This window comes from Eriocheir sinensis, chromosome 58 (genome assembly GCF_024679095.1).
Source record: "Eriocheir sinensis breed Jianghai 21 chromosome 58, ASM2467909v1, whole genome shotgun sequence".
Lineage (NCBI taxonomy): Eukaryota > Metazoa > Arthropoda > Malacostraca > Decapoda > Varunidae > Eriocheir > Eriocheir sinensis.
In genome coordinates this window covers 4,796,603-4,819,494 of record NC_066566.1, presented here as the reverse complement: position 1 = coordinate 4,819,494, position 22,892 = coordinate 4,796,603, and the positions used below count along the sequence as shown (strand labels likewise).

The window sequence follows — 22,892 nt, the reverse complement described above, 5'->3', positions numbered from 1 at the left end:
CTTCCTTAAGCCCTCCTTCACAGCATCTCTCTCCTACTCTTCCCTCCCTCTCTCCTTCTCTGCATATCTCTTTCTTTACTTTACTTCTCTCCTTCTTTCCCTCCTACCCTTCCTCTCCCTTCTCCTATCTCTCTTTTCTCTCCTATATTCCTCTCTCTCCCTCTCTGCTTCCCTATATATATCTCTTCCATTCTTCCTCTCCGTCCTTCTCTCTCCTTCATATCCCTTTCATTCTCTCACACCCTTCCTCTCCCTTCCTCCTCCCCTGCATCCCTTCTAGTCTTTCCTCTCCTATATTCCTCTCGCTCCCTCTCTCTTGTATCTATCTGTCTTTCCAACATCTCTCTCTCCCTCCTCCCTCCCGGGCTTCCTCTCTCCGGGTTTCGTTTCCTCCGCCCCAGCGTCGCTCGTCATTGATTCCGCCCAGCCAGGTGAGTATCGTGAGAGTAATCAATAGAGGTATGCCACTGACCCCCTCCCCCCTGCCTCCAGCCCCCCGCCCCCTCCTCGTCTTTCTCCTCACCTTCCATCCCCTCACCTGCCTGTTCCTTTCCCGCTACCTGAGTCTCCCTTCCTTCTTTCCTTCTTTTCTTGGTTTCTCTTCCTTTTCTTTACCTTTCTTCTACTTTCTTTTCTTTAACGTCCTTTTCCTTTCCCTTCCTTCCTTCTTTTCTTTTCCTGTGTTTTCGTTTTCTTTTCTTTTCTTCCTTTTGTCCGTCCTTCCTTCCTTTCTTCCTTTCCTTTCCTTCCTTCTTTCCCCTTCCTTCCTTTCCTTCCTTTTCGTTCTTCCTTCCTTCATTTCTTTCTTGCTTTCTGTTTTACTTTCTTATTTCTTTTCTTTTCGTTTCGTCCTTCCTTCCTTCCTTCCTTCCTTTCTTTCACTTATTCCTTCCTTTCTTTCATTTATTTCTTCCTTTCTTCCTCCCCTTCCTTCCCTTCTTTTCTTTCTTGTTTCCTTTCTTCCTTCCTTCGTTCCTTTCTTTCTCGTCCTTCTTTCCTTCCGTCCTTCCTTCTTTCTTCCCCCTTTCCTTTTTTTCTTTCTTTTCCTTCCTTCCTTCCTTTCCTTGGTTCCTCACGTCACACCTGTTTTCCTCTTCTTCCATCGGGCTGTTTTTATTTATTTATTTTTTTTAAGTTCCCTTCTCCTTTGTTGTTTACTTGCAACAATAAACTATCAATCAAGTTTATCCATTCATTGTTACTTGTATACTACCAATGTTCCTCCTTCTCTTCCTCACCCTCCTCCTCGCCTGACATTCATTGTTACTTGTATACTACCAATGTTCCTCCTTCTCTTCCTCACCCTCCTCCTCGCCTGACCTCCTCAAAGGGACGGACGTTGACCTCGCTGCCCTACCGGCATCAAACCTTAACCTTGCTTTTCGCCTCGTCTGGTGAAACGACACTTGTTATTTTGTGTGTAAATCGACTCCGTGTGTGTAAATCGACTCCGTGTATTACATTTTAACGTCACAACTTTTGAAATCCGTTCATCCACGTTTTTAATTAACCGTTACTTAAATAGGCCCGTACGCCTTCTCAGAAATCGAACGACTAACTGTGCTTGTTTACTTGTCTTATTTAGCACCACTCAACCTAATTAATTAACGTCTAACTCAGTGCTGTGACGCGTCTAACTAGTGTTTGAAGTGTTGCGAGGATTACCTTACAGTGAGAGGACTTCCCTGCTACAGCCACGAGCGGTTAAGTTATTAATCGACTTTTTTGTGTTTCCTGTCTTTCCTCAGTAGGATTACAACTACACGACCTAACACAGCACCCAGTGAAAGACAGTGAGCTTCTTGTGTCTAACTAACGTAGAAAATCTGTCACTAACGTAGAAGTACAAAGCTTGACCCGTATACCAGCACACCTGTTTTGAAAAGGAGGAAAAGTTTAATCCCCCAGAGAATTTTAATCCCGGAGGGAAAACACGTGTGGGCCCTCATAGACGCCACACCTCAAACTCTCCCGCGTGACTCGACCGATTTAAAGCCGCCTCCCTTCAGGTGTTGATACAAAATTCATCTTAACTGTAAAGTTCACCGATATATCGTCTTGCAACAGTAAATAAAATAAAAAAAAAAAAAAGTAATCATGCCGTCCAACTATTTCAATTGCTGTAATTGTTCAAAGAAATATGCTGCGATTCATTACCAAACCAGCGACGCGATGTGTAGGTACTGTGTCTTAGACTTACGTATTCAGGCACTACAAACAACCAACGAGGATCTACAACGCTCCAATGCGTTACTCTGGGACATCGTGACGTCACACCCTCAACTCCCTTCTTCTTCTTCTTCTTCTTCTTCTTCTTCTTCTTCTTCTTCTTCTTCTTCTTCTTCTTCTTCTTCTTCTTCTTCTTCGTCTTCTTCGTCTTCTTCTTCTCCCTCTTCACCCTCCACCACCAGCACCGCCATCACCCCCGCCCCCTCCCCCACCCATCCCACCATCACCACCACCTACTCTTCCTCCTCCCCTTCCTCTTCCTCACTCTTCTCTTCCGCCCCTTCCTCCTCCTCCAACTCTGCCCCCTCCTCCACATCATCAACATCCTCCTCCTCTACTCCCCCCCAGCCAACCCCTTCTTCCTCTTCCTCCTCCTCCGCCTCTGCCACCTCCTCATACATTTCTTCTCCCCCCTCCTCCACATCCTCCTCCTCTACTCCTCCCCAGTCAACCCCTACCGCCCCTTCCTCCTCCTCCACCTCTGTCCCCTCCTCCACATCCTCAACATCCTCCTCCTCTACTCCTCCCCAGTCAACCCCTTCCTCCCCTTCCTCCTCCTCCGCCTCTGCCCCTCCTCCACATCCTCAACATCCTCCTCCTCTGCTCCCCTGCAGTCAACCCTTCCGCCTCTTCCTCATCTTCCCTGGCTCCCCCTTGTCCCTCTCCTCTACCAGCCCTCCTAACGCCTCCACGTCCAGTCGCCACCACACTCCCACTCCTCACTACTCATCCATTAGACGCCACAAGACCATTCTTCCTGCTGTGGTCTGCGTAGATCAGACACAGTTTCGGGGCACAGACAAGCTGAAAACATCTGTTAGACTTGTAGGGGACTCGCTGGTTAGAGGTCAATTAACGGAATTCTGCGGCAGGAATACAGAGACGCGGAGGCGTTATTGTATTCCGGGAGCCAAACTGGACGACATTACTTCAGCTGTCGATGCTGTCACGGAACTCGCGAAGGAAGACACAGTTTATTTGATTCACGCGGGGACAAATGACGTTCAGTCTACTCAAACTCAGGCCCTACTATCAAAATACCGTCAGGTCATTCGGCGTTACAAGACCAAGTCCCCTCACGTCATTGTCTCTGGAATTCTACCCAGAATCAGCGCTTACGCCGGCTTCAACAGCAAAGCGAGCAACATCAATACTAGTCTGAAGGAAATTTGTGACGACGAAGGCGTGGCGTTTACAAACGCCTGGCATCACTTCTTTGAGCGCCCAGACTTGTTTTGGAACGATGGACTACATCTGAATGAGGTTGGATCGGCGCGTTTCGGGAGGCTTCTGGACGAGGCAGTGAAAAGCTTTTCGAAAAGCCTTTCAAAAAACGGCGGGCGAGGACGGGGCAAAGGCAGCCCTTGATCAACCAACCCGTAGCGTCAGTGCGACCCACAAGAAACTGTGTAACTAACCACGCCTCCGACAAGCGAACTGGTACAACTCGTCACGGCCACATTTCTATCATGTACACAAATGCACGTAGTTTAATACCCAAAAAGGACGAAATTAGGGCGTATATTGCAACAGAGAAACCAGATGTGGTAGCCATCACAGAGACTTGGGCCAACTCTACCCATCTAGAATCCGAAATGTCATTCCCTGGGTACGAAAGCTTCCACAAAAGTCGAAAGCACAAGAAAGGAGGAGGAGTAGTTTGCTACGTAAAAGTACACTCCCTGCCATAAAAATAGACAAACAGGACGCAGAGAAATACTATTCTGTCTATGTGGAAATAACCGCAAATAACAAGAAACTAACACTTGCAACCGTATACAGGCCTCCGAAACAACAGGCAGCCGATGACACTGCCCTCTACGAAGAGATTCACTCTCTAACACAAAGCAAGGAAGCAATTATAATTGGGGACTTTAATTGCCCTAACATTGACTGGGGACTGATGACTGGAGATCAAGAGGGTAACAGGCTTTAGAAATGGTGGAGGATTCGTTCCTCACTCAAGTTGTAACTCAACCAACAAGAGAAAACAATCTGCTGGATCTGGTATTAGTAAGCGACCCCTGACCTCATTCGCGACTGTACAGTTGGTGAGAAACTTAATGGGTGATATCACCACTTACTACGTTTTAATATCAACATATGTCACAAACTCGTAGATATTCCTTCAGTGATACAAGATTACAAAAAGGAAATTTCAACTTAGCCCGTGCACTGCTTCCCTACGACCTGCGACCAACTTGGCATCACCGACAATACAATCGACAACGCGTGGAACGTCTTCAAAGATAAGCTGTTGCAAGTAGAGAAGGCTACAGTGCCTACGAAATCCAGGCGAGTAAATGGGGCCGTAGATCCACCGTGGATGACCAGAGAAATAAAAGGGCAGTAAACCTAAAAAAAGGAATTATAATTTGATGAAAGAGAATGCTACGGCCGAAGCCAGCACACAGTACCACAACAGACTCAGAGCTTGTCGCAGCCTTATTCGAGTAGCAAACGCAACTATGAAAAGCAAATAGCGCGCGAAATCAAAACTAACTCCAAGAAATTCTTCACGTACATAAGATCGAAAAGAAAGTAAAATCCAATATTGGTCCCCTGACAGACGAGACTGGATCTGTAACTCAGGACAGTAAACAGATGGCCAGAATCTTCAACAGTAACTTCGCATCCGTATTCACAGTCGAGGACATCGAAACCATTCCCGAGAGCCCTGCCCGCCGAGTGAGATCACGCCGCTGGAAATTGACTCAATATGCGACCAAGAAGTAAAAAGTACTTGGACAAACTCGACACGAACAAGTCAACGGGACCCGACAGTTTGTCCCCGCGGTTATTAAAAGAGCTTAAACAACAAATACTTCAACCACTCACTACCATATTCAACCGGTCAGTTCAACTAAACAAGGTCCCGGAAGACTGGAAGATGGCGAACGTAACACCGATTTTCAAAAAAGGAGACAAAAGCGTTGCATTAAACTACAGGCCCATAAGTTTGACATCAGTGGCAGGAAAATACTCGAAAAGATTATTAGAGATAAACTTGTTAAGTTTCTAGAAAACAATAATGTAATCTCCGACACCCAGCATGGCTTCAGAAACAAGCGCTCCTGCCTAACGAATTTATTAGACTTCTTCCAAGGTATATATAAGAACTGGGATGCCCACATCCCCAGTGATGTTATATACCTGGACTTTCAGAAAGCCTTCGACAAGGTACCGCACGAGCGACTCCTTAAGAAACTGCACTCGGCGGGCATCGGAGCCAATCTGATCGCGTGGATAAGAGATTGGCTCACCGACAGAAAACAACGAGTACTACTCAACGGACAGCCTTCCGATTGGCTACCAGTCACTAGTGGAGTGCCTCAAGGGTCAGTGCTGGGACCCATCCTCTTTATCATATATATCAATGACCTAGAATCAGGACTGAAATCCACAATATCGAAATTTGCAGATGACACCAAGGTGGGTGGAGATGCCCTCACAAAGACCGACTGCGAAATCATTCAGAAAGACCTCAATCACATTATCGAATGGTCGGAAAAATGGCAAATGTCTTTTAATGTTGACAAATGCAAAGTCATGCACATTGGGTCCCAAAATAGTAACCACACATACATCATGAATGGGAGACCTCTGCAAGCGATGCAGGAGGAAAAGGATCTTGGAGTCACTATCAGCAGTGACCTGAAACACGCGAATCACTGTAAAAAAGCATACAACAAGGCCAACATTATGCTCGGGTTCATAGCGAGGAACTTCGAGTGTAAAACACCAGACGTGATGCTATCCTTGTATAATTCCATGGTAAGACCGCACCTCGAGTATGCAGTGCAGTTCTGGTCTCCCAATTACAGAAAGGACATTGCTTTACTGGAAAGGATTCAACGACGCGCCACAAAGATGATTCCAACCTTAAGGGCTCAACCGTACGAGGAACGACTCAAGCGACTCAATCTCTTTACATTGGAGAAAAGACGCCTACGAGGGGATATGATTCAAGTCTTCAAGTATCTAAAAAAGTTCAATAACGTCGATTACTCCAAATTCTTTGAACTGCAAACCAACTCAAGAACTAGAAATAACGGTTTACCCATTCAGTCGAGTCGATGTAACACAGACATTGGAAGGAGTTTCTTTTCAAACCGAGTCATCCGCCACTGGAACAATCTTCCCTCAGAAGTAGTAAATGCGAATACCATCAACTCCTTCAAATATAGAATCGACCGTCATTTCGCTGCGTCAGGAGTAAACTGAATAACGAGGGGCTTACATCTGCTCCTCAATATCGAGGTGCTTTCATCTGCTCACCAAGCCCCAAGTGGCGGTCGAGCAGATTAAATCACCCAAGCGGGCGACCTCGTAATGAGCCAATAGGCTTTCTGTTGCCTGCATTTCCATGTTTCCTCTACATATCTTCGCCTTTACTACTCATGCTAATATTAATACGACTATTTATCCTCATTTCCGTATATTTTCAATCTTTGCTTCCGTCAAATTCAGTCTTCTTACCTTGTTTCTTCATTAATTACCTCGTCCATTAATTAATTTAGTTAGGTACTCACTCACTCACTCACTCACTCATTCCTTTCCGTTCTTCCTTCTTTTCCTTCTCCGTCCTCCTTCCTTCATTTCTTTCTCGCTTTCTGCTTTACGTTCTTATTTCCTTTCTTTTCGATTCGTCCTTCCTTCCTTCCTTCCTTCCTTTCATTTATTCCTTCCTTTCTTTCATTCCTTTCTTCCTTTCTTCCCCCCTTCCTTCCCTTTTCTTTCGTGTTTCCTTTCTTCCTTCCTTCGTTCCTTTCTTTCTCGTCCTTCTTTCCTTCTTTCCTTCATTGTTTCATTTATTCCCTCCTTTCTTCCCCCTTCCCTTTTTTTCTTTCTTTTCCTTACCAATTCTTTCCTTTCTTTCTTCCCTTCTTTAACAGTCTAGATAAAGAAGGTATGGTGTAAGGCGTTAACCCCTACAATCTCCTTTAGCCTCACGTTATCAAGTCATCGTTACACAGCGATGACGAAAGAGGAAACGGTGAAGCAACTTGTACTCGCTGCACTTTTTTCAGCCGGTGGATATCGCTGAGCCAAGTCTGGGGTGAAGAAATTGCTTATCCATCCCAGCGTTGCCAGATCATCATACTCCAAGCATCGTGTTTTTCAGTTTCTGGCCACACAACTAATGCGCAAAAATAGAAGCACATTAGTAGTTAACCATTTCGACGGTAACTATTAATGAATCTAGCTATTGGGGTGGAGGAGATGGTTTTAGGGGCGGAAATTGGTAAATGTGATAGGCTGAGGACGACACCTTGGCACCGCTTATCCATCCCGCAAGTCCTACATTTTTTTTTTACAACAAAGGAGACAGCTCAAGGGCACAAAAAAGGAAACAATAATAAAAAAAAAAATGCCCGCTACTCGCTGCTCCTAGAAAAAAAAAAAAAAAATCAAAAGAGGTGGCCGAAAGAGAGGTCAATTTCGGGAGATGATCGTGAGTGCCAAATTTATCGCCTCGCCAAGACATTCAGGTCGTGTGACGCTTCCTCCCACATTACCAGAGACCAAATGTAAGGATTATATAGGGTGTTAAACTCTAAGGGGGCTATTACACCTGGCAAATACTCCGTGGATCTTCAGTCAAACCACGATTTCCGCTAGCGTGATTCTCATTTGTTTCTTGTTATTGCTGCTGCTGATGGTGAGTAATACCGTCGTCCTTCGGTGGAATCTACCGTAGCTTTGGAAGATCGTGGACACGTCAGAAAACCACGGAAATATGAGAACCACGCCAGCGGAAATCGTGGTTTGACTTAAAATCCACGGAAAATTGGCCCAGTGTAATAGCCCCTTTACTGTGAGGTATTTAGTATTTGCATAATGCCTAAACTCGGACTTTCCCATAATTTCTGAATGGGATTGGATGAACTCAATTTCTCCACCTATCAACTCGGCACAATCTACCAAACGCCTCTCCCCTATTCGTCGATAACACTCAGATGTCCCCTTCTCCTACATTAAACATTTTCAGTCTATCCTTAACTCAAATTTTCTGCTGGAAACCTCATATATCTTATCTCTTACTAAATCATCTTTCTCGAGGTTAGGCGTTCTTCCTTCCTTCGCTCCTTTCTTTCTCGTCCTTCTTTCCTTCCTTCCTTCCTTCTTTCACTTATTCCCTCCTCTCCCCCTTCCCTTTTTTTCTTTCTTTACTTCCTTTCTTCCTTTCTCTTTTCCTTCCTTCCTTCCTTCCTTTCCTAGGTTCCTCACTTCACACCTGTTTTCCTCTCTCCTCTAAGGTGTTGTGGTAAATAATCCACTAGTTCTTTTCCCCCTCCTAGATCCAGTCCATATATCGTCACCTTCGTAAACAAACCGCCTAAGTCATTATTTTCTACTTTACAGGAAATCAGAAAAGAACTGTCATCATCTCATTTGGCTTAAGATTTAGGCAGGAATGAAAAGGCCAATTCTAGAACACTCAAACCCTGAATAACGAAGACAACTATACAAAAATGGGCGTCACATGAAAAACTGATGTAAACAAAAACCTGGAAATCGCAGAAAAATGACTTGGGCGATTATGCTAGATGCTGCAGGAGGAGCAGATAATGGATAAATCAGTGTGAGCTTATTAGAATAGTGAAAAATTGCCTGCCCACGGCCTCGACTTGGTGATTCCCTTTTATGACCTCTCCGTGGCGCCAAATAAGTGGCTGTTACACTGGGCAAATTTTCCGTGGATCTTAAGTCAAACCACGATTTCCTCTGGCGTGGTTCTCCTATTTCCGTGGTTTTCTGACGTGTCCGCGATCTTCCAAAGCTACGGTCACCATCATCATCATCAGCAATAACAAGAAACAAATGAGAACCACGCTAGCAGAAATCGTGGTTTGACTGAAGATCCACGGAAAATTTGCCCAGTGTAATAGCCCCTTTTAACTAGAGAGAAGACGAAAGGTACACATCATTGAGATTAATGAATTAGGCAACGAAGAAGTTATAGCGGATACATCGTCGAGGTAAATACCGTATACTCAGAAACAACCTCGAGCTTCGGTATTGACGGTCCTGGCCACACGCTGTTCCTGTATCATTCTGTTAATAAAAAGGCGTAGTAGTAGGATCAGTGAATAAGTTTGATGTGCTCCCTTGACAAATTATGAATCATCAGGGGCTAGTATTCCCCCAAATATTAATGTGGCTAAGTACCTAATTTAGTGAGAACAGATAAGTAATTTGATGTCGGGTGTTTACTAAGTGGCCCCCAAATATTAGTGTGGCTAAGTACCTAATTTAGTGGGAACAGATAAGTAACTTGATGTCGGGTGTATTCTAAGTGGCCCCCAAATATTAGTGTGGCTAAGTACCTAATTTAGTGAGAACAGATAAGTAATTTGATGTCGGGTGTTTACTAAGTGGAAATAACTGATTTGTGATGCTACGTTACTTGTTTATGTTGTTACGGTGCCAAGGCTAAGACTAAGGCGAAAACGAGCCAGTAGTATACTTGTCGGAAGGAAAGATTGTCACGTGTAAAGGCGCCTTAAGAGTGGCAAGTCACGTGTAAAGGCGCCTTAAGAGTGGCAAGTCATTGTTACTCAGCGGGTAGAGAATATACGAGTAAGGGGCCCACGAGTAACATGGATAGAATCGGACTCAATATGTGTGTGTGTGTGTGAGAGAGAGAGAGAGAGAGAGAGAGAGAGAGAGAGAGAGAGAGTTATCCTTTTACTTCCTTAATAATCAACCTCTTTTTTTTTTTTTTTGAGAGAGAGAGAGAGAGAGAGAGAGTATATTAGTAGTGAGATCAGGCACGTGATTGATGGAACTTACTTGCATTTAAGGAAGATGCATCAGAACTTGTCGGCTGTAAGCAAAATGAGGAGGAAGAGGAACAAGAAAAGAAAAAAGATCAGAAGAGGAAAACAAGATGAAAAAAAGGGAGAGGAGGAGGGAGGAGGAAAAAAAATAAACAGCTGCTTTTACGTCACATGAAACTGGCAGCGTGGTATGACACTACCAGAGGGCTGTTGCTGTTTGCGGTCTCTGCGGGCGTTCAGTTGTGTGGTGGGAGCGCCGCGAGTAGGAGGTAAGAGTAATTTAAAGGTCTCGGTATTCTTAGACGCTTCCACCTCGCACATCAACTATTTTCAAAGATCAAAATGGAAATTAATCGGGCTTTCATGAGTTTTTTTTTTCACATTCATGGTACAGAAGAAGAGTTAAACAACCACCAGGGCCATTAAACTACACCTGAAAATGCCCGGAACGCCTGCGAAAGCCTTGTCAAATATGTGTAATTGGGCGCTGAAAGGTTTGAGAATACGGTCTCACTCCTATGGTGGGCGCGCCGCGGGTAGGTGGATGGGTCGACGTACTGATGGTTGGTGCAGCGTTGGTGGGATCAGGGCCCTGGGTGGGACACGAACCGTTGTCTCTTGTCGGAATGTAGTGGTGGTATGCATTCCAGGTTCCTAAGGGGCGCTTGTGACACCGTTTGTATAGTTTGGTGATAGCGGCAATGGCAAGGAGGTTGGAAGTGGAGGGTTTTAAGTTGAGTCGTTTTATTAATAGATTCGTTTTTGTTTGTTTTTTTCATTTTTTGTTTTGTTTAATGCAGGTTCTACCGGTATTGTTAGTGTATAAGGTCACGCAGATGTTTGCCTACTCGCTGGCCAGTGAGTATTCGTGGAAACCGGCGTATATTTATGATCAACACCTGCCTATAAGAGACGAGTCAGACTTTGGTTTGAATGTGTAGTGTGTGTGTGTGTGTGTGTGTGTGTGTGTGTGTGTGTGTGTGTGTGTGTGTGTGTGTGTGTGTGTGTTTTGGTGCACTGGCCACACAAGTATTGATCCGCTGTTGTGAGTTAATGGATACTACTTGTGAGCACCTACGAATGGGGTAAATGACGGGTTTGAGGTACGAAAAGCCTATGTTTGGGTCCACGAAAGAACAGTTAGTGTACCAGGGATCGGAGAGGAGGTGGGGGTAGGGAGCGAAAAGGAAGGGGCCAAACACAGAGTCGCCCCACTCTCACCACTACGAGTAGTAGTGAATCGCCCGACCTTAGGCCCGACCCTTCGCCGAAATGGGTGAAGACGAGCTGCGAAAAAGCCACGAATCATTGCACTCCATCCCTCACGCCGGCCAGTAGACAGAGATGGGAGGTGGCGGCGAAGCTCCTCAAGCCACGAATCTCCGAACCCTCTCCCCACCTTCAACCAACGATCGGAGAAAAGGGAGGGGGGAGCGAAGGGCCGGTGTTGTGTTCCTGGCTGTCCTCCCGCGAACTGCGCATACTCGGAAGCGAATGTAAACAAACAAAGACTTGTTGATAAATAAAGCTGTTCTCACATATCCCCCGACAGCATAGCTTTGCTCACTTCGCGCGCCCCCCCCCCCTCTTCATGAACCTATAATGCCTCCTAGTCCCCCCCAAAATGTCAAAATCACGGGTCTGCATATGCACAGCGAGTCTTGTTTTATTGAAAAAAGCAAGATGCTGTTTCCTGTAAATTTACCCCCGAGTCTCTGCATGAAGGCTGTTTAATGGCCCCTCACTTCACTTATTACAAAATAGAGCGCTGTACTGGATTCATGAATGTTTTTTCCTATGAAAGAAGAAAACAATATGCCCTCCCGTGCTTGAAAACACTGGGGGGGGCAGCCATGTACACGCGACCAGCTGCATACACGGATCCGTGCTCATTGTGATCCGCCTTTTTGTTCGTAAACATAGGTGGGACAGCCAGGATCAGAGGGCGGTCCGGAACACAACCTGGCGCCACGAATCACCAAGGATAAAGGAGGAGTACTTTCTATATTCTTGCGAGTCACCATGCTGTCCCTCTCTCCTTCCTGGAAAGGAAGGCAGAAAAGGGCCGGAAGGAAGAGGGGCTGCTTCGCAAAAGCCGCGAAACTTCAGCACCCTATAGGCGCCAAGAACCACTATACTTCTACTCCCTCTGTCGTATATAGGGCAGAGTGGGGAGGGTGAGGGCCAGGGGCCGGTTTCATCAAAGGTCCCAAGTCCTTGAGACCATTTTCAAGGACTTGGGACCTTTGATGAAACTGGCCCCAGGACGTGATGAGCGGAAGCAATAGGGTGACGGAAAGAGGAAAGGGGAGGTGCGAAAAGCTCCCAGCGAAGAAGCTGAAGAATGATCGAGCACTGGGCAGTAAACTCCACACTCCACTCGTTATACTGCGACGAATTAGCAGCTGCCTTAAAAAAAAAAAAAGTCGATGACCAGCGTGGAGCAACTTACTGGCGGGAAGTATCAGCTTGATTATTTACTTGTGCTTGTTTACAACTTGTTTTCAGAGTGTTTGCTGTTCCTGACGTCCAGTAGCGATCAGCAGTAGACATGTTGGTGGAGGCCCTGCTGTTCGGGGCGCTGATCTTCCTGCTGTGGCAGAGCTTCAGGAAGCCTCCCGGCCTGCCTCCAGGTTGGTGGTAGTAGTAGTAGCATAGCTGGGCGTTATCGCGATACTTTATCGCTGATAACAAAATCGGGTTATCGGCCTTCCGCTACTTATATATATATATATATATATATATATATATATATATATATATATATATATATATATATATATATATATATATATATATATATATATATATATATATATATATATATATATATATATATATATATATATATATTCGTTACTTTTGTAACCAAACTAGCGATAATCGCTACTTTTTTCCGCCTCAGAAAAAAACGTTGTCTTTTCCCTACTGCGCATGCGTGGCCCGGGCGCCCGGTGTCGTATGAAAAAACTTAGGGGTCTGAAATATCTTTGGTGAAGAGATTTCATACTTAGATCATCAACATTAAAACACTAGGTTATTTTTTTGTTAGACTCAAAAATCACTATATTAAAGAGAAAAATCATTTAACTTTGCCCCCAAAATGATTATGCACTGCATGAAATTTGTGATCCCGTTGTAAAGAGCGCAAACAGAGACCATTGGCTTGTGTTAACACGTGGCGTGGCGCGTGGCCTCTCAGCTGCGTCTCGAGTGACGGAGGGAGTGCCAATGTTCCGGTTCCCAGTGCTTCTTTACTGAAGTGACACAACACCGGTTCAGGCGTTTCTAGTATTACCGTCCATATGTACTTGTCAGCGTGTGGTTTTCAGGTTTTGTAAGTTTTCTAAAATACAGATAATGAAAATTTGAATTCATCTATGTTTTTTTTATTTGAAATATCAATATAGTTATCGTGAGCAGCTATTATTAGTAGTACAACTCACCTTTTTTTGACAGGAAACAGACCAAGGAAAAAAGGCTAAGGATATAGGAATTATTCAAAAAGATCATTGCAAGATCAAATCCAGAGGTGTCTCGATACTCCCTCTTTCGCCGTACAGGAAGAAGGAAATACAATCAAAGAAAGACGGCTTCAGAGTTTACCCGTGAAGGGATGAGAGGATAATACCAACTGGCACTTTCATGTGACCTGGGACTCATGTTTTTCTGTACAATTTGGTGTCGTTTTATGGTTTCAATGAGCTGTGTGAAATTCATAACAAACGGAGATCCTGTAAGTATTTTTTTTTTTTTTTTCGTTTTCTTTGTACAACTTACCTGGCACCTCGGTTGTCTTCTTCCCCAGGGAGGTGGGGCCTTCCCCTCGTGGGCTACATTCCCCTCACATCGAAGTCTATGGAGGAACAAATACAAGACCTCCGGAAACAGCACGGAGACATCTTCCTGTGAGTGTTCGGGGTATCATTCTTTCACTTGTTTCGCTAGAAGTAACTGAGAGAAAGTCCATGAGAAACACATACCACAAGCTACAATACCGTCAAAATAGAGATATTGCTGCCCACAGCCTTCATTAAGTGCCTGCATGATCTCTTGTGGAGGCATGGCTTGAGGTAGTGTTGTTTGTGTTTAACGTAAGTCTAAAACTGCTTCACAGAATACTAACTCTTGGGATGCATAGATGAGTCTAACTTTAGCTTTTTTAAACGAGAACTTGTAGTCTTGTGATACTAAAGGATCAAAATTTGTATCATATAATAAGATTAGATTCTCAGTGAGCACTGTTTATGCTGTAAACTAAGTTCTTGTTTTTTTGTTGATTATCATACTTTAGGCACCTCTACACCCCGTTACGCACCGTTCTGTATTTTCCCCTTCATTTTATTTTCACCTTCCCATTGCTATCTCTGCCCCTTCACCTCACAGTCTACCTCGCTACTACATTCAACTTCCTCACCTTTCCTGCATAGACTTCTGCACAGACTTTTCTTCTCCACTCTACTTCATCAGGTGCACCGCCCTCGCTCTCTTCACCCAACCTCTGCACTCTGCATTATCTCAGTCATCGTCACCGCCCCTCCCCTCTTCACTGGGTACGCATGCCCTAGTCACTGTTACAGGGTACTGCAGCTCCTACGCCCTTTATGCAGCTCTCTTTATCATCACACTCCATTTGTTACTCTTCTCCAGGAGCGCCGATAAGGGGGGAAAAAGGAGAAGTATTCTAGGGGCCCGTGATTGAGGGGGGCCCAGAACAGGAATTTTTGCTGCTGTGTTGGGGCCCTGCAAAGATTCTTTACATGGGGCCCAAAATCCCTAGCGGCGCCCCTCCTCTTCTCCGGCGCTGGTGTAATAGTTTAAACATTATTTTATCATTTTTCGTGCAGAAGTAGTGCCCTGTTATTGTGATCCCAGTTCAAGAGCTTGATAGCAAGCATCGTGGGCGTGTTTAGGCGATATACCTTGCGGATCATGCATAACATCGCTCTTGGTGTGAACTGTTACTTAGATATCCTCTTCGTGCACGGTGTATCCTAACGCAGATGGAAGATGGGGACGCAGCTGATGGTGTTCCTACATGACTACAAACTCGTCAAGGAAGCCTTCAGCCGGACAGAGTTCACGAACAGGCCAGACTGGGAGACGTTCAAGTTTTTCGAGGATCCCATCAAGGGTAAGTGAATCCCTGGTCAAAACATCCCCACCAAGCCCTAATGCATCATCATCATCATCATCATCATCATCATTATCAGTATCAGCAGCAGTCATAAGTAGTCCACTGAAGGACAAATAACTTTCCTTGCTCTCATTTAACTTTTCCACCTGATTCTCTCTTATTGTTTACAGAAGATGAGGCAGCTCAAGGGGAAAAAAAAAGAGGAAACAAAACATCCTGCTCTGCTATGATTATAACAACTCTCAAAAATTATATGATGGAAACTCAAGTGTGGCAGGGACAATTAATTCTCATAATATTAATTCATCCATCACCATATACAGATGTATACACAAATTTACAAAGATTCAAGATTTTTGACAATTACTGGCTGGGTTGCTACTCTTACTCAGGATTCGCATCTATTGTCAACTTTACATGCGAACACCACACTTTCTAGGGTTCAGTCTCAGGGAGTGTACTGGTACTTGGGGTGTAGGAAGAAACAACCCTTTACAGAAAACTACTCTTTAAAAGGCACTTCTCTAAGCAGGTCTATCTTATCATTGTCATCAGTGTTACCATTATAGATGTGTAGGCCTACAGTTTTCCGTGGGTGTTACATTGCTTTTTCTTCCAGGGATTGCCTCGAGCAATGGCCTTCTTTGGCACAACAACCGCCGCTTCACCTTACGGCAGCTTCGCGACCTTGGCATGGGCAAGTCCAAGCTGGTAGAGGCGATTCAACACCAGGCGCTGCAGTTCAGGAAGAGCATTGCGAAACAAGCGGGGAAGGCGGCGCCGATCCCCCACGACCTGCACGTGGCCGTGGTCAATGTGATCTGGCAGATGGTGGCAAGTGAGTGTGTGCCAGTGTAGTGCGGCGACTAGACCTGATGGGCGAGCCTCCCATAACCCACTCAGTGAGCGGGGACCTCTTTGGCCGACTGGTAAAGTAGTGGCTCTCCCGTCACGCTGGTCGCGGGTTCAATCCCGGGCAGCCGACAAAACAAAAATGAGAAGGGTGGGGGGAGGGAGGGGCAGAAGGGAGAGTCAGGTCATGTCTTGACCTGAGTCAGGTCATGTTTTGACCAAAGCCCTGATCTGACTCTCCTTTCTGCCCCGTCCTCCCTACATCCTTCTCATTTCACCTTCTGTGTGTGTGTGACAGGTATGGACATGACCTGACCTGAGTCAGTCACTCGGTTAACGTGTTAATAAGTCTCTCTCTCTCTCTCTCTCTCTCTCTCTCTCTCTCTCTCTCTCTCTCTCTCTCTCTCTCTCTCTCTCTCTCTCTCTCTCTCTCTCTCTCTCTCTCTCTCTCTCTCTCTCTCTCTCTCTCTCTCTCTCTCTCTCTCTCTCTCTCTCTCGCCATAGCCACAATGTTTGGAGGAAAACGTCCAGTGTGATACTACCTTTTAAGGTAACGTGCGTGACGCCGATGGTAAGAATTTAGGGCTAACCGTGAAACTCGAGGATCGCGAAAGTCGGATAGCGCGAAACTCGAGAGGGTACTGTTGTAGTATATGGTAGATCTATACTGCAGGTCATGAAACAAACAAGAAAACATTGCAGTAAGATTGGTCAAGGTCAAGATAGTATTTTTTTCTTAAATGTAACACCTAAAAATAGATGTCTTCAATGCTGGCAAATATGGTACTTCTTTCATTCTTTCCTTCTTTCTTTTTTAATTAATTATTTATTCTACCTCAGTATATTTCTTTTCTTTTTTTCTTATTTTTCGTTACCTCTGTCTTTCAATCGTTTATTCATTCCTTCTTTCCTTCTTTCTACAGGCAAACAGTTTGATGCAGAAGATCCCAAATTAAAAAAGTTTGTGAAGCTCATGAAGGATATCTTAATCACCTCTAACCGTTTGGCCTTCAAGGACTTCTTTCCGTGGCTTGAGTACCTCATGCCAGCTTTCCTCTTTAAGATCCTGATAAAGTATTCTGATGTAATGGCCATCAATGAGGCATTCTACACCTACTTCTACGTGAGTCATTATTTACTGCATGCTTGTTTCACCTAAGTTCGTAACAAACATTTTAATGATCTGGTTTATCATATTTTGCCCCCAAAAATTCCCGTCAGCTTTCCTAGTAAATGAGAATGAATTAAATTAAATTGTTATGCATGACTATAGTAGTCTGCTTGAAGCAGTCTGATTTATCTTATAATCTTGCTGCTTAGTATCAGTTTTTCTGGGAAAAGTATTTCAATATATGTACGTCAGCAGTTTTGGACATAAGGTTTTATTATCCACAAATGGTTCAAACAATATCACACTTTGAAAGATGCTTTGAGATGTCGTGGCTGCACTCCATTCTAAAAGACATAATGGCTGCTCTCCACTGTACTTCTAGGAGGAGATTGAGCGCCACCGAGCCACGCTGGATCCTGACAACCCACGGGACCTGATGGACGGCTACCTGCTGGAGATGGAGGAGCGGAAGGACGACCCGAAGACGACCTGCAGCGGTGAGTTGTAGTGTCTGGTTCCATACAAGACCCTCACACACCGCTTCACCCATATTGTATTCCTTATAGTAATTAATAAGGCTTCCCCATATCATATGTATGTTTACATAGAGTGGGGTATGCTAGTAAGAATGTTATTGGTTCTATGTAGATTATCATTTGTTCCAGCATTCGTTCGTTCTAGCATACATTGATATACTTGTAAATGTATTTGTGGATAATTTGTTCCAGGATCTTTGAATTTTCGTGGGATTTTTTGGGGGTGTTGATATTGGAATATTATTTTTCTCACACCGGCAACAGTATCAGAAAAGGAGAGTTAGTCTGTGCAACTATGCCATTGAGAGAAAATGTGTTTCATGTTCATCTTACTTTCTTTCTTTTAAGCCCTTGTGGCAATTTCTAATAATTTAAGTGGCATGTTATTTTAAAAGGATGCCAAGTGGGGCTGGTGGTTCTGTGTGTCTTTTATCCTTGTTTAGTAAATATGTTACTTAGTTTGGAGACTGGAGGCTGCCAGCTATGAGCAGGCATACAGAGAGGGAGAGACGGGAGACAGACGGCAAATAAGCCCTCTTGAGTGAACAGTTTCCCCTTTTATACGGAAAACACACACACACACACACACACACACACACACACACACACACACACACACACACACATGTTGCATCTTTCATCACCAGATCAAGACTTGGTTGCCGTTCTGTTCGATCTGTTTTTCGCCGGGAGTGAGACCACCACCAACACCATCATCTGGGCCTCTGACTACCTGGCGGCTAACCCCAATGTGCAGCAGAAACTTCAAGCTGAAATTGATGCCGTGCTGCCCAAGGGTGTTTTGGCTACCCTAGCAGATAAGCCCAAGTAAGTCGCAGTGCCAGCCTGGTGTTTATTAATTGATGTTTTTTTTTTTTTTTTTTTTTTTTTTTTTTTTTTTGTTTTTGTTTTTTTTTTTTTTTCTCTCTCTCTCTCTCTCTCTCTCTCTCTCTCTCTCTCTCTCTCTCTCTCTCTCTCTCTCTCTCTCTCTCTCTCTCTCTCTCTCTCTCTCTCTCTCTCTCTCTCTCTCTCTCTCTCTCTCTCTCTCTCTCTCTCTCAGACAGAACAATAGCTGAACACACACACACACACACACACACACACACACACACACACACACACAGCATAATGGCTGCAACATGCCACTACTATAAAAATGACTTAAGAATTCCAGAGAAAATGAAAAAAGTAATACTTCCAAGAAGTATCAAATTTAATTATCATGAGCTCCATGATATGCCAGAACTGATCTGATTTCGGTATAGGTTAGAAGAATTCAGGCTTAAGAAGGGACTAGATAAAAGTTTATTTATGAATACTGTGCTGGGCAGGCATATAAGTCTTCTGATCCTTTGTAAATGAAGAATCAGATTTTTCATGTCATTACAAACCATCCTCTTTCCCCCCCCCTTTCTTGCTTTGAGCTTCAGTCCTTGTCTTAGGTAGTATAAACACACGTTTTACATGGTCCTACAAATACCTCGCACTCTTTTCCCTCTACTCCCAACCCCCTACCCCTGTCCCTTTGATATCACTTAACAATTTTAATTTCTCACTCCTCTTCTTCATATTGTTTGGCCATTACATTACTACATGGACTTTCCTGCCTTGAGAAAGGGTACTATTACTAATCCAGTGTAATCCTTCCTTCAGAATGCCTTATCTGGAAGCAGTGGTTAACGAGGTGTTGAGGGCATCGTCGCTGGTGAACTTTGGGGTGCAGCACGTGGCCAACACAAATACTGAACTTGGAGGGTACACCATTCCCAAGGTGAGGACCCACACCAGTCAGTCTCTTGCAAGGCGTTGTATATACAAGTCTTTAAGGGGCTATTACACTGGGCAAATTTTCTGTGGACCTTCAGTTTTTGTGGCCCAGAGTCGGCACAGTGTGAACGGGGCTTTTAAGACAATCTGGCAATGTTGGTCAAGACTACGGAACGCTGAGCACGGGGCAAGTGTGATTGGAAGACGATGGTAGTGTGTCGACGTAGGCAAAAGTTGACGATTTTATGATTGAAGATCCACGGAAAATTTGCCCAGTGTAATAGCCCCTGTTTAGCTCTTGGATGGAACACAAACACGGAAATTGGAGGCTACACTGCTCCCAACAGTTTCATGTAAGGTGTTGTATACTTGGATCTTTAATGTTTAGCTCTTGGATGAGATATTTTTTGATGAAAACAAAATTCTAACAAAAAAAACATTACTTTGCCCCCACAAGAACATGTTAGTTCTTAATTGTGAACATAATGATAGAACCAACTCTAATCTGTTCATATTAACTTTTCAAATAACCCTTGTCCATCCCTGCTCAGCAACCACTAACATGATTCAACTTCTTCCACCATTCGCCAGTCAAATGCAGCCTGAGTTAGAGATGGGCATGGGTAGAATATTGGTGAGCTTAATTTGATATAGTAATATAGTGTGCTTGTGGGGTAGTATTTCAGTCAGAGGAGCAAACATATATGTTTTGTTAGTGTGTGCATGTGGTTGTTGCTGTGTTGCACATAGGCAGATAAGCACAGGTATTTTTCATATCTGCAGGGAACGGTCCTGAGCAGCTCAGTATTTGCCATCCAGTCTGACAGCCGCTATTGGAACCAGCCTGAGAAGTTCATGCCTGAGCGATGGCTGGACGAGTCGGGCAAGTTTGTGTCCAAGAAGGAAGGTTTCTTGCCATTCGGTGTAGGTGAGTTGAGATGTTGCCGTGACGTACCTTGTTTAGCACTAGTGTAAAACTTTAACTACATGCTCAGTGTTTTTTCTACAACTAAACACAGGAGAGACAACAGGAGATAATTCCACCGCTTTAGCCACCACTTGTAATACTCGGAATTTTACTTTCCCAACTTCCACATGACATCTGCCTGTCACGAAACTCATGAAAAATTGATCTAGATCTGGAAAAGGGGAAGCACATTTCTGACGCCGGGTATTGAACCTGCGACCAACCAGACGGGAAGCCACCCCTTTTTCATCCAGCTAAAGAGGTGCCCCCCTAACCGAGTGGGTTTTGGGGAACTTTCCACGTCAGATGGGTCTCTCTCTCTCTCTCTCTCTCTCTCTCTCTCTCTCTCTCTCTGTCTCTCTGTCTCTCTCTCTCTCTCTCTCTCTCTCTCTCTCTCTCTCTCTCTCTCTCTCTCTCTCTCTCTCTCTCTCTCTCTCTCTCTCTCTCTCTCTCTCTCTCTCTCTCTCTCTCTCTCTCTCTCCCCCCCCCCACCACCACTTTTGATTGTTGCGTCATATACATAATACATGTATATTCTTCCTTTCAGTTCTGTTACTGGATACGGTGCAGGAATTTTCGCCAAGATAATTTGCTCTTTCTATTTTTCTATGGTATAAAGGCTTTTTCAGGTGTTTCAATGATTACATTTTTTTTTTTTTTTCTTTGATGGTCTGGTACAGGGAAGCGCACATGTCCTGGGGAGAGTCTGGCCCGCATGGAACTTTTCGTCTTCCTCACCACAATCTTCCAGAGCTTTTCTGTCGCCCCGCCGCCCGGCAAGCCCGTTAACCTTACGCCTGATGTCAGTGGTTTCTTCATGCACTTGCCACAGTTCAATGACCTCGTCTTCACCACCAGGCAGCAATAATCAGTGTCACCATCAATTGATGTCCACTGCCTTGCTGAGACTTGTGGCAGTCACTGACTAAGAGTATGCTCACGATGATTGCAAACTTTATAAACTCTATATATACAAATTAATCATTAAAACCAAACACTAAGTTATATTAACATTCATGTAAGTTCATGCTCATGCAACTGATTTAGCATATAATTAATTGTTTAATGTTTATAGAATCCTACATACTGTATTCCTGGATATTAGCTTTTTATTTTTTCAATTAATATAAGTGATGCGGCAACCATAAAATTGTACCTAGCTAGGTCTGATTAAACTATAACATCTTTCTGAGGATAAGGTGGAAAAAAAGCTGCGTGATGTTCTGCCTCGCACTGTTGAGTGCTGTTACCCGCTGTGCGGAGTGCCTGGCAGATGTGAGTGTATACATTTATGACTGCTATTGTACCGCGTACCTGTTAACTGTTCCCATGTGTTTCATCTCGCGTCCGCCTTGTCCACAAACATCCTGAGACGCTGTGCGCTGGCCACCCATTACTCTCCTCATCGGTAAATAGGCGCACCTAACATCACCATAGCCGAGCCAGGATTCAGGACGTTTCCTAAGTTAAAGGAGGTAATGTTATAATTGTATTTCGTAAAGAATCCTTATAACCAAAAACTAACTAAAATTATGAGTATTCCTTTTCTTGAATAGAACATTGAATAAGCAACAGAACAATGGCATGAAAATACGTATAGCCACCGTTGCCAGATTATCGTACTCAGAGCATAGTATTTACCGGTTTCTGACGCCTAACTACTGTATTGCCAAGAAACATCAGGATCTAACTCTTTTAATGATAACTATAAATGAGTTTCGTTATTGGAGCCCAGAAGAAAGTTTTGGGGCAGAAAGTCGGGAAATATAAGCGGCTGAGTACGACAGTCTGGCAACAGTCTGTGGCCCTAGGCAGCAACTTACGCCATTTTGCGGGTATCAGATTTTTTAAATAGCATATTTTTACTGCGCAAAGCAGGTGCTGTCACTTACTGTGACTTCGTGAACTTATATATATATATATATATATATATATATATATATATATATATATATATATATATATATATATATATATATATATATATATATATATCATTATTATAAATATTATTATTGTTATTGTTATTATTATTATTATTATTATTATTATTATTATTATTATTATTATTATTATTATTATGGTGTATATTCATCCCTACCAGATGTCACCAGCTACTACGTCTTTGTTCTTTCAATTATCGTAAATTACCTGTGTTTCTCAAGCACTTTTAACTATTACACTTCAATACAATAAGTGATACTGTTATTAATAAAAAAATGTAGTTGATCATTCTCGTTTTATTTATCGGTAAACGAGAGAAAATAAATGACTCTTGGAAGCTTATCCTCATTAAAAATCTATCTTGCATGACAGCCCTGCGAAGTAAAACAGAACATTTTTTTTTTTTTTTTTTTTTTTATGTTGTTGCCTATTGCGCCGGTAGGCATCTTCCGGGCCTGATGGTCGGCCGTTTATAGTGGCGCCATCTTGCATTGGCTCATGTTGATGGGTGGTCTTCAGGACAGCATGTTATCTTCCTGGTATGTTGCAATATTTGCTAAGTACC

General features: G+C 43.8%; 1 protein-coding gene across 3 annotated transcripts in view; it reads left to right on the top strand.

Moving 5' to 3' along the window:
- Nucleotides 1-22,612, top strand: part of LOC126985078 (cytochrome P450 2L1-like) — a 32,405-nt gene extending 9,793 nt beyond the window's left edge. Inside the window, exons 1-11 of one of the 3 annotated variants that reach the window (XM_050839478.1) lie at nucleotides 10,143-10,282; nucleotides 12,522-12,646; nucleotides 13,822-13,921; nucleotides 15,017-15,147; nucleotides 15,770-15,988; nucleotides 16,926-17,125; nucleotides 17,496-17,610; nucleotides 18,297-18,477; nucleotides 19,303-19,420; nucleotides 20,200-20,344; nucleotides 21,064-22,612. In XM_050839478.1, the coding sequence (XP_050695435.1) occupies nucleotides 12,565-12,646; nucleotides 13,822-13,921; nucleotides 15,017-15,147; nucleotides 15,770-15,988; nucleotides 16,926-17,125; nucleotides 17,496-17,610; nucleotides 18,297-18,477; nucleotides 19,303-19,420; nucleotides 20,200-20,344; nucleotides 21,064-21,251 (1,479 nt within the window). In that variant the 5' untranslated portion in view covers nucleotides 10,143-10,282; nucleotides 12,522-12,564 and the 3' untranslated portion in view covers nucleotides 21,252-22,612. Of the gene's footprint in view, nucleotides 1-10,142; nucleotides 10,283-10,540; nucleotides 10,555-12,519; nucleotides 12,647-13,821; nucleotides 13,922-15,016; nucleotides 15,148-15,769; nucleotides 15,989-16,925; nucleotides 17,126-17,495; nucleotides 17,611-18,296; nucleotides 18,478-19,302; nucleotides 19,421-20,199; nucleotides 20,345-21,063 lie in introns of those variants that run through there. The other 2 variants (XM_050839479.1, XM_050839480.1) reach the window with 2 other exon arrangements.
- The last annotated feature ends 280 nt before the right edge of the window (nucleotides 22,613-22,892 follow it).